This window comes from Danio aesculapii, chromosome 24 (assembly GCF_903798145.1).
Source record: "Danio aesculapii chromosome 24, fDanAes4.1, whole genome shotgun sequence".
Classification (NCBI taxonomy): domain Eukaryota; kingdom Metazoa; phylum Chordata; class Actinopteri; order Cypriniformes; family Danionidae; genus Danio; species Danio aesculapii.
Window position 1 is genome coordinate 27,558,521 of NC_079458.1, and position 12,500 is coordinate 27,571,020.

General features: G+C 36.2%; 1 protein-coding gene across 1 annotated transcript in view; it reads right to left on the minus strand.

The window, feature by feature from the left end:
- Nucleotides 1-12,500, minus strand: part of fam49bb (family with sequence similarity 49 member Bb) — a 114,373-nt gene that overhangs the window by 4,268 nt on the left and 97,605 nt on the right. Inside the window, exons 6-10 of the mRNA XM_056450474.1 lie at nt 6,654-6,731; nt 897-1,013; nt 727-806; nt 467-593; nt 196-266 (exon numbers count right to left, since the gene is read on the minus strand). Of these exons, the coding sequence (XP_056306449.1) occupies nt 196-266; nt 467-593; nt 727-806; nt 897-1,013; nt 6,654-6,731 (473 nt within the window). The remainder of the gene's footprint in view (nt 1-195; nt 267-466; nt 594-726; nt 807-896; nt 1,014-6,653; nt 6,732-12,500) is intronic.

Consider the following 12,500-nt stretch of genomic DNA (forward strand, 5'->3'; position numbering starts at 1 on the left):
AAAAAAAAAAAAATATATATATATATATATATATATATATATATATATATATATATATATATATATATATATATATATATATATATATATATATATATATATATATATATATATATATATATATATAAATATATATATATAAATTAAAAGTTTAATAATAGGCAAATTGTCAAGTTGGCTTGTGAAATACAGTACCTGAGAGCATTTAGAAGACCTTCCACACTGTTTGGAGGCTGATCTTTGAGCACTTTAATGCAGCCTTTCATCTGTTTGGGGGAAAAAAAGCAGTCAATGTAACAGTGGCAGAGTAATGACAGCACTCAACCTCATGAGTCATGATGCTGTGAAAGAGCCATCATCACAGTTTTCTAAGCACTCTGATTATGAGTCAGTGTTAGGGCCTAGAGGGAGGTGGAAATCTTAAAGGATGGCTTTGCAGCAAATAGGAGATGGGGTTTTAACTCACGTCTATTTTTGAGGACTTTGCAAATGCACCAACAGGATGGACATAGTCATAAAGGATGATGACCCCGACCATGACACGCAGACAGAAGGAAACGGTCTCCTCACTGCTGAAGCGGCTGCGGTATTCTCTGTATCAAAAAACAAAAAAATGAATCAAATCTTTTAAAATTGTTGATTCCTAGTTTCAAACGGATTCAATTTGTTAAATAATACACTTCAAACGTTATGGTGTCAGATAAAAATAAACAATAAAAGACTTACGGGGTTTCCAACATGACTTTGCACACACTTGCCATGGTGCTCAATACATCTGTGGTGTTCTCAATGGGCAAGTTTTTATTCTGTTGGTAAGAGAGAATAAAATTATTTGTTCCACTTTCAAAATGTCAGATTTTAACTGATCAAAAAGCAAGAACAAAACAATTTGGTACCTCAGATACGAATTTTGTTGTGCCGTCACTTAATGTTTTCAGCATCGGCGTGGCGTCGGCATAAAATAGAGATATTCGATTGGCCAGCTCATTATTGACTTCATTTTCTCCCTCTGCCTAAGTGAAAAAGACACCAAGAAGTTGATGAATTAAAGCAAGAAGAAACTTTACAAAACAGTTTTGAACAGATTCTTCTTTCTGACCAGTTTGGAGTCTATGGGCCCTATCATACACCTGGTGCAATAAGGCGCAAGACATGTTTGGCGGTTTTGCTGCTATTTACAGACCAGAGCAACCCTTATTTTCATGCTTTGTGCCACGTTGTTTAAATAGCAAATCCATTTGGTGTTCTGGTCAAAAAGAAGGTGTGTTAAGGCACATTGTTGGCTCGTTGCTATTTTGAAGAACTGAAATGGACCGCGCCATATGGGGCATAAGAATAGGACATGTGTTTGGCTAGAACTCAGTTTTTTGACATTTCCTTATTATTCTTCTTTATTAATTCATTTGCTAGAAATGAGAACTGAACTTAGTAATAGTTTTAAAAGAAGTTTTTGCGCTTAACAAATGAAATTAAATATGTAGGCTAATAGATGTCTTCAGTGGAGTGAGTATAACACTGTTTCCTTATCAACGAAAGTAAAGGAGTAAGGTAAAGAGTAAAAGTAAAGTAAAGAGGCCGAATGGAGGAGGCTTGTTCTTTGTCCTTGTGCAGATGTTAAAATGATTTCTCGCTAGAAAAGCGTTCAGTTTTTCCACTTACAAAGTCTGCCATGTAAATAGTAAATGCGCCATGGCGTGACGCAACTGACTCTTAACATTTCTGTTGTGTTCACCTCCAACCCCTTACTTTAGTGCTCCCAGTCTGTGCTTGACTGGTCCGTTTTGACTGCTCTTAAATTAGCACAAAAACCATTTTTCACTACCAAATCTTCATTCAACATTCTTTAGCTGTAAATAATGTCTCAAAGTAGTGTTTAACAAATTTATATAATTAGACATAAAATAACTGCAGTAAAAACACAAATTGGCACTGAAAATGTATTACAAAATTAACATGTAATGTAATCACATGGGGGGATCGGCACATAGGCGTGGGAGAGATGTGTGCCCACAAAAGACATCGTTCAGTCTGAAATGTGTGAGTGAGTGACAGAATTGAGGTGGTGTGTATGGGGACGTTTTCTGTCTGATGGTTGAATATAGTCTGGATAACCATTCATTTCCTAAGGTGGTCACTTTTGACCAGGAACATCACAGGTGTAACAAGGTTGATTAAAACACTCAAAATTCCATGAATGTTCAAGTGCACAGTGTGCAGGATATTATAAGGTCTTGAGGCAATCAGATGTAAAACACAATATTTATGAGTGTTTTAAGTTGTAAATTGGTCATATTTGACCCGAACACGACAGGAAGGTTAAAGGAAATGGGAGATGAGACTCTGATTGGTTTAATGCATGTTATGCTCAAAACACACCCATAACCCCGTTAGACCATGTGCCAGGGGGCAAAGCATATTTTTCCTTAAAATAGCAAAAGTGGATTCGGAAACACCCTTAATGCTTTTGCACCATACGCTTTAGACTTTGCATCTAGATCGTTAAAATAGAGCCCAATGTCTCATGAAAATGATTAACAGAATAACATAAAGGGTGAGACGTGAAGATTAGTGAGCATTAAGAGAGGTTTTTTCCTCTGTGCCCCAATTTCTCAAGGGCAAAATCAGTCTAAAAAGCTAATACATCATTAATGTACTGCATATTAAAAATTAATCATTTAAAAATGGATGTATGTTTCTCAAACCTTGAGCTAATATGAGGAACGAGTGAACGTCAGCCAAATTTTGAGTATGCAAAGCAGAATTTTAAGCAACAATTGAATACCTTAATACTGCTAGTAACTTTGATTAGATCTAAGGTAAGATGAGAGTTTATTGCCTCTTGCAATTAACTCTGGTGAATTATACTTTAGTACAGGTAAATTGGAGTGTTAAATAGTAACACCTTACAATAATATTCCCTGTATTTACTAACATTAGCACATTATGAACACTACCTTTATTATGGTATGTTTTTTTATATTTCTTAATGTTGGTTAATAAAAGTAAAATTGTTTATTATTAGTTCTTGTCAGCTCAAAGTCAGGGTTTCTGCAGGCTTCACCAAGTAAAGACTTTTTAAGACCATTATGAATGAAATATAAGACTCGTACAGGACTAAACATTGAGTTTTACAAAGGCCCAGTTAGAAAAGATTTTGATTTGGCCTATCAAAAAAAATTATAATTTAATAAATGTAATAAGGTGGTAAACTCCGCAATGGCAACCTCTAATAAATCAGAGACTAAGCTGAAGGAAAATTAATGTAATAATACAACAATAATAAAACATTTAAATAATATTATAATTTCTTAGCAATATCTTTTAAATAACGTGTCAAAACAAGCAAGCTTTTATACAAACTTTTTTTAACAAACTTTCTTTAAAATAAAATAAATGGACAAATGTTTTAAGTTTTAAAAACTACAATAAACTAAATGTATGCACAACAGTCTGTCCAGGTCAGAGTCCTCTGCAGTAAATACATGGAGAACTTTTAAACAAATGTTATTATAATGAAAATAATTAAACCATTATGGTAAATAGAGTTAGACATTTTAGAGTTTACATTTTTTTTTTAAAAAGTTAAAAGTTTCATTGAGATGAACTGTTGCTGATTGGATGGGTGTTGGCCAGATTGAGTAGCTATACACGAAAAAAGGAAACGTAATACCGGTTTTAAAAAAAGACCTACAGGACAATATTGCAGTTAATGTAAGACTTTAAGGGATAAAATTTAGTTAAGGACTAAAATTCAGACCTAAAATTGGATGGGTGTTGGCCAGATTGGGTAGAAAGTATTCCAGAAAGTATTGATAGCGCTTCACTTTTTCCACATTTTTTTATGTTACAGCCTTATTCCAAAATGGATTAAATTCATTTATTTTCTCAAAATTCGACACACAATATCCCAAAATGATTTTTTGAATTGTTGCAAATTTATTAAAAATGAAAAACCTGAAAAATCACATGTACATAAGTATTTACAGCCTTTTCTCAATGCTTTTTTGATGCACCTTTGGCAACAATTTTAGCCTCAAGTCTTTTTGAATATGATGTCACAAGCTAAGCACACCTGTCTTTGGGAATTTTTGCCCATTCCTCTTTGCAGAACCTCTCAAGCTCTATCAGGTTGGATGGGAAGCGATGGTGTACAGTCATTTTCAGATCTCTTCAGATATGTTCAATAGGATTTAGGTCTGGGCTCTGGCTGGGACACTCAAGGACATTCACTGAGTTGTTGTGAAGCCACTTCATTGATATTTTAGCGGTGTGCTTTGAGTCATCGTCCTGCTGGAAGATGAAACGTCCCCGAGTCTAAGGTCAAGAGCACTCTGAAGCAGGTTTTCATTCAGGATGTCTCTGTACATTGCTGCATTCAACTTTCCCTCTATCCTGACTAGTCTTCCAGTTCCTGCTGCTAAAAAACATCCCCACAGCATGATGCTGCCATCACCATGCTTCACTGTAGAGATGGTAATAACCTGGGGATGAGTGGTGCCTGGTTTTATCCAAATATAACGCCTTGCATTCACTCCACAGAGTTCAATTTTAGTCTCATCAGACTACAGAATTTTGTTTCTTATGGTCTGAGAGTTTTTCAGACGCCTTTTGGCAAATTCCAGGCAGGGAGTGGCTTCCGTCTGGCCACTCTACCATACAGGCCAGATTGGTGGATTGCTGCACAGATGGTTGTCCTTCTGTAAGGTTCTCTTCTCTCCACAGCAGAATGCTTGAGCACTGTCAACCCTGGGACCTTATATAGACAGGTGTATGCCTTTTGAAATCATGTCCAATCAACTGAACTTACCACAGGTGAACTCCAATTAAGCTGCTGAAACATCTCAAAAATAATCAGCGGAAACAGAATGCATCTGAGCTCAATTTAGAGCTTTGCGGCAAAGGCTGTGAATACTTATGTACATGAGATTTTTCAGGCTTTTTATTTTTTAATTAATTTGCAACAATTTCAAAAAATATCTTTTCACATTGTCAATATGGGGTATTGTGTATAAAATTAGGAGAAAATAAATGAATTTAATCCATTTGGGAATGAGGCTGTAACAAAAAAAATGTGGAAAAAGTGTAGTGCTATGAATACTTTCCGGATGCACTGTATACACAAACAAAGGAAAATAGAAGACCTGTTTAAAAAATAGGATTTAAGACGAGGATATTGCAGTAAATTTAAGACTTTAAGGCCTAATGTTTAGTTAGGGACTAAAATGTAAGCCTAAAATTTAGTTAAGGCCTAATTTTGGATGGGTGTTGGATAGATGGGGTAGCTTGCATGAACAAAGGAAAATTAAGACCTGTTTAAAAAAGATTCAAGACCTACAAAACAATATTGCAGTAAATTTAAGACTTTTTAAGGCCTAACATTTTGTTTTTGAGATTTAAGACATTTTAAGACCTTTTAAGACCCCACAGATACCCTGAAAGTGCAACTAATATTAACAAGCACAACTTTGGATTTGAATAATGCTTTAGTAAACAATGATCTACACTATACAAATGCTGTACAAGTATTGCTCATGGTAATAAACATAATAACTAACATTAAGTAAATGGACCTGTAAAACGGGCAAATAAAGTGTGACTGATAATAATGCTACCATTAAATAATTTTTCATATTTTATTAACCAGCTTTTTATTTCATATCTATAATCTCTTCATTTGCTTCTTAATTTTAAAAATAATATCATGGAGATTGTACACTTTATAAGTACAATTATACATCTAACATCTTAATAAACGGCAGGGAAGAAGTCATTAGTTAATAGTGAGAATTTGCTGAATAGTGAGTGCTTTTCATAGAGTACGATCAAAAACATCACTTTCAAAATGAGGATAATCAGTCAACGAATTTGTTTTTGTTTAAATTGAAAGTGGTTTTATCTTACAGTAAACTGCTTACACCTGCACATTCTGGTGTCAAGTCTAAAAATACATTCCTACATAAAACAATAGTCTAAACTGGGGGCCGGTGGCAGATGTGGAGTGCTAGTTGGAGTGATTTATTTAGCTCTCTTACAGTATTAAGGCCCTGGGGAGCCATGATGGAGCTACTGAATTCAGTCTGGGAGAACGTGAGGGGAAAACCAGCGCCACTTCACGGAAAAAAAAGGTATGCAGACTGCATGGGCTCCCCCAGGGCTATGTATGCGGCCTGCTTTCAGATCAGATATTTAGTCCTAGGTGGGTAACATGTCTCTGGGGAGGACATGCACAAAAGCTGACCACGGATCAGGTGCCACACTATATTGGTGCACCTCAGTGCACTTCAGTGAGCATCTCCGAACTCACTCACTCTCCCAGTGGGAGGCCACTTTCTGTTTGGGTCCTCAATGGTCCCCTGAGGGCTGGTGTGTGCAAGTGGTTGAGAGCTTGAGAATGTGTGTTGAGAATGAATATACTGTAGGAAGTGTGTTAGTTATGTGAAAGGGGTTTAAATGAAATCAAGAGCTGCTTGTTCAATGGCATACATTCACATTAAAGGTAAAAAAACAGTTGTGGATGAAAGAAGATAAGTAGAGAGAGAGATGTAGCACACAGAAAGGTGAATGCAAAAAAAGAAAGAGATGTGAGGGCGAGAGAAAAGAAAGAAAGTCTTAGTTATAGAGAGGTGATAGTTTCAGTTGCTGAGAAAACTTACTGGAACATTATTGATTCTCATCCGGCTCAAGGTCCTCCTGTAATAACTGAAGTCATTCTGAATGGCAGGATTTGTCATCTGAAAAACAACAAAAGACTCACTTTACACTCCGTTTCAAGAGTTTCAGTTTATAATACATACTTTTATTCAGCAGAGTATGCATTACACTTATCAAAAGTGAAAGACCTTCATAATGTTGTTGAAGAGATGTATTTTTCAAATAAATGTTGTTATCCCAACTTACAAAAAAATAAATGGCAACAAATAATGTTTTTATATACTCAGCATATTTAAACAATTTCTGGAGGATCATATTTTCAGAAGACTGGAATAATGTCTGCTGTAAGTTTAACCATCTGACGAAAAAAAAAAACAATTTATTTTAATTTACAGTACATTAACCCTTTAGCTGTCTCTCCACTCCACCAATACCTGGTGTGTGGTGAGCGCACTGGTGCCGATGTCCTGTGGCTGCCGTCGCATCATCCAAGTCGATGCTGCACACTGGTGGTGGTGTGGAGAGACCCCCCACCCATGATTGTGAAGTGCTTTGGTTGTATGGCCATACAGGATAAATGCGCTATATAAATATACACATTACATTACATTAACCCTTTAACAGGCATTTTTAACTGACTGGTTGATTTATCAACCAAAGGTTATCAATAAAACTTGAGAAAACAACCTGGTGGTTTCAGTTGTGGCAAGAATTATTTTTTTTAATTAAGAGCATTTCAGTTGCAATAATGTGAATGTTATTTTTTTATACTGTTAATAAAACAAATTCAGCATTTTTTTCATCATAGTTCATCAGTCAATCTGATTGATTTTCAGACAGACCATTGCTATGTAGTTGTTAAAATGCTTAGATTTTCTTTCATTTATTTATTTATTTATTTTGCCATTTAGTTTGTAAGGGTATAGCTAGGTTGCTACTGGTTACTTTTTAACCACAATTAAGCCTCTTTAGGGTCTCTACACTCACTGGCCACTTTATAAGGTACACCTTATCAGTACTGGGTTGGACCCTCTTTTTCCTTCAGAATTGCCTTAATCCGTTGTAGCATAGATTCAACAAGATACTGGGAATATTTCTTAGAGAGTTTGGTCCATATTGACATGATAGCATCACACAGTTGCTGCAGACTTGTCTCCCCTTCCACCACATCCTAAAGGTGCTCTATTGGATTGAGATCTGGTGACTGTGGAGCCTATTTGAGTACAGTGTCATGTTCAAGAAACCAGTCTGAGATGATTTGCGCTTTATGACATGGTGTGTTGTCCTGCTGGAAGAAACCATCAGAAGATGGGTACACTGTGGTCATAAAGAGATGGACATGGTCAGCAACAATACTCAGGTAGGCTGTGGCGTTGACACGTTGCTCAATTGGTATTAATCGACCTAAAGTGTGCCATGTCCCCCACACCATTCCACCACTAGCCTGAACCATTGATACAAAGCAGGATAGATCCAAGCTTCCATGTTGTTGACGCCTAATTCTGACCCTATCATCTGAATGTTGCAGCAGAGATCAAGACTCATCAGACCAGGCAACGTTTTTCCAAACTTCTACTGTCCAATTTTGGTGCGCCTGTGTAAATTGTTTCCTCTTTTTACCTGACAGGCGTGGCACCCGGTGTGGGCTTCTGCTGCTGTAGCCCATCCGCCTCAAGGTTCGACCTGTTGTGCGTTCAGAGATGCTCTTTCGCATACCTCGGTTGTAACGAGTGGTTATTTGAGTTACTGTTGCCTTTCAATCAACAAGGCAGTTGCGGCTACAGAACTGCCACTCACTGAATATTTTTCGGACCATCCTTTCTGCCTGTCTGGCACCAACAACCATGCCGCGTTCAAAGTCACTTAAATCACCTTTCTTCCCCATTCTGACGTTCAGATTGAACTGTCTTCACCATGTCTACATACCTCTGTGAAGTTGGCACCCCATAAAAACAAATAATCCCCAAAACTATGTCCTTCGTTTGTGCTACGTTTGTGTTGATTTGGGCCGCAAAAACGAAAGTTTGTGCTGGTTTGGGGTCTGAGATATTAAGCATTATTTTTTGACCGTGTGACGTCACTTTCCACCCCATGTTGCTCAATTGACTTCAAATCAGCATTGGTCGTTTGTGCTCGATTTGTGCTGGTTTGTGCTGTTAAAACAAACACTGTATCTGTTTTCTTCATTTAGATATAAGCAAAATATTTTGGGAGCCGCGACGTCACTCTCCACCCCATTTTCTCTAAAGCGCGCCAAACCTGTGTCATTCGTTTGTGCCCGATTTGTGCTGTTAAAATAAACACTGTATCTGTTTTTATTGTTTAGATGTTGATTAATCAAAACACTTCGGAAGCTGCAACATCACTCTCCGCCCCATTATTCCTCTGAAACGCACAAAACAGGTGTCATATTCATTTGTGCTGGTTTGTGCCGTTAAATAAACACTTTATCTGTTTTCGTTGTTTACATATAACCAAAATATTTGGTTTGATTTGTGCTGGTTTGTGTTGTGGAAATAAACATCAGATATTCATATTCGTGCATAAATATGTTATTTTTGTTTGCTCTCAATTTGTGCTTGTTTAGAGGAAATGTGGCGGAGAGTGATGTCGCGGCTCCCGAAGTGTTTTGATTAGGCAATATCTAAACAATAAAAACAGATAAAGTGTTTATTTTAACAGCACAAACGAATGACACCAGTTTTGTTGCGATTGAGAGGAAATAATGGGGTGGAAAGTAATGTCGCGGCTCCCGAAGTGTTTTGATTAGGCAATATCTAAACAATACACATAGATACAGTGTTTATTTTAATGGCGCAAACTAGCACAAATCGGGCACAAACAAGTGACACCAGTTTTGTGCAATATAGACAACCTGGGGTGGAGTGACGTCACGGCTGCCGAAATATTTTGATTAGGCAATATCTAAACAATAAATATAGATACAGTGTTTATTTTAATGGTACAAACCAGCACAAACGAATGACACCAGTTTTGTGCGATTTAGACAACCTGAGATGGAGAGTGACGTCATGACTCCCAAATATTTTAATTATATCTAAACAACGAAAATAGATAAAGTGTTTGTTTTAATGGCACAAACCAGCACAAATCGGGCACAAATGAATGACACCAGTTTGGCGCGATTTAGAGGAAATGGGGTGAAGAGTGACGTCACGGCTCCCGAAATATTTTGCTTATATCTAAATGAAGAAAACAGATACAGTGTTTGTTTTAATGGCACAAACCAGCACAAATCAAGCACAAACTGTGCTGATTTAAAGTAATTTGAGCAACATTGGGTGGAAAGTGACGTCACACAGTCAAAAAAATAATGTTTAATATCTCAGACCTCAAACCAGCACAAACGTTCGTTTTTGCGGCACAAATCAGCACAAACGTAGCACAAACGAATGGCATAATTTTGAGGATTATTTGTTTTTATGGGGTGCCAACTTCATAAAGGTTGTCTACATGCCTATATGCATTAAGTGGCTGCTATGTGATTGGTTGATTAGAAATTTGTATTAACAAGCAGTTGGACAGGTGTACCTCATAAAGTGGGAATATAATTTTTATCTGTTTTTTGCCTGCATGGTTAAAAAAAATAATCTTAGTCCCTTTAAAAAGTAACATATCAGATTTACACAATGCAACTTTAGGTCATGTGCTGTGTGTGTCTCTTTAAGGTTTGAACAATAGTAACAGTTAGACTTGTCTTAACAACAGCCATTAAAAAATAATGATAAATGCAAGCATGTTTCAAAAGGAGGCAAATCTCCAGGCACTTGCTAGTCAGACAGGACTAAAGTAGACAAATACAGTCTGCTAGCCTTGAAGGCAAAGTACATGGATTAGCTTAAGCTTTAGTTAAATGGCTACCAGTTCTTTTAGATAATCAGTGAAATCTTTATCAGTCAGGACCTAGACTGTCTGGGATCCATGCGTCCCCTATAGAAGCACTGTTTATACTTGAAGTGTACCGCAGTATTTGCAGCTTGTGACAGATGGATAAATATACTTTAATGAAGAGTCAAGTTCAATTTAGGGTTGGGTGACAAATTGTGACAAATGAGGGGCTGCTTGTTAAGATGACTGCAAAGACGAGCTGCAAAACAAAGGTCAGCGAGATGAATGACCTTTTTGGGATTTGCAAGAGCAGAGGTCACCTATAATTATCGCAAATGTTCAGTGAACTTTGAACTGACACAATAATTATTAAGACTGATATATTAAAGTCAGAAAAAAAACTGAAACAAAAAAGTTAATTTTAATCAATAATAATATAATTATTAACCCTTAGAGTCAAACAAAAAGAATAAATAAAAGTTTGAATGAATGAATGAATGAATAAGTGGTTTTTGTTTAGTACCATATTTTATACTAGCTCTACTATACTAATTAATTTAATTCAATTCATGTTTATTTATATAGTGCTTTTACAATGTAAATTGTGTCAAAGCAGCTTAACATAGAAGTTCTAGTAAATTTAAACAGTGTCAGTGCAATGTTGAAATTCAGTTTAGTTCACTTCAGTGTGGTATAGGTTTCACTCCTGAAAGTCCTAACGGAATGAATAAATAAATGAAAAAATAAATAAACAAGTAAATGAATAAAGCTCAATTTTACAAATCTTGACTACACAAACTGTGTGTGTATTTAGGTTAGATTATTTCCTTAAATTAAACAATCAAACTTATGATACATTAAACATGTATACAACTATAGATTAACTACAGATGTGCTGGTAACAATATATCCCTTTCAAAAACTTTCTATAATAGAATGTATGAATCTTTAGAATTTTATGACTTGCATAATGGGTGAGTCGTATACACACAAAAATTACAGTAAATAAATAACAGTAAATAATATTTTACTAGATATTTTTCAAGACACTTCTATACAGCCTAAAGTGACATTTAAAGGCTTAACTAGCTTAATTAGGTTAACTAGGCAGGTTAGGGTAATTAGGCAAGTTATTGTATAATGATGGGTTGTTCTGTAGGCTTTCGGGAAAAAATATAGTTTAAAGGGGCGAAATAAAACAAATAAGACTTTCTCCAGAAGAAAAAAAAATTAGACATACTGTGAAAATTTACTTGATCTGTTATATTTACAACAGTTTAACAGTACAACAGTACAACAACATGTATAATTTGCCTAAGGGGTAAGCAAAATATTCTTGTTTCAAAGTGAAAACAAGATTATTTTGCTTACCCCATTCGCAGATACTTATTTTTGTTTATTTATTTTATATTATTGATTGTTTAAAAATAATAATAATAAATCAAATAACTTTTACTTTTATCTGAAAACAAGAATGTTTTTTTGCTATTCTTTTGCTAGAATAGACTTTTTAGAATTGCATGATATTCCAGAAATTCCATGACCTGTGGGAACCCCGTTTAATCAATTTTAAAAAAATGTATCATCCTGACATGAGTAGCTCTCAGCCATTTAAATTTTTTCACAGTGTTGGAGACCGCAGTTTTCGATAAAATCAAAATAATATCCACAAATGACATCATTGTCAACAAAACTAATGCAGGGCTGGAATTGAGTTCATACAGTATACCGTCAGGCTAGACAGCCCGTCATTTCCCTGCAGCGCGCTGAGCTACGGCATTGGTGGGCTGAAGTAGGTCACTGCGCCAAGCTGAGAGGAGGGCATGGTTGGATGGAGGTTGGCATGCCACCTTACACCCCCTACCCTCTCGCATTAAGCAACCCCATCTGTGATGGGTGGGGGCCTCTATAATTGGGACATCCCATCACTGTGCCGCAGGGCGTTGGTGTGTATGTGATTGTTTTCATTAGAAAGAGCAGGAGATAAAGCCGCTAGTGTT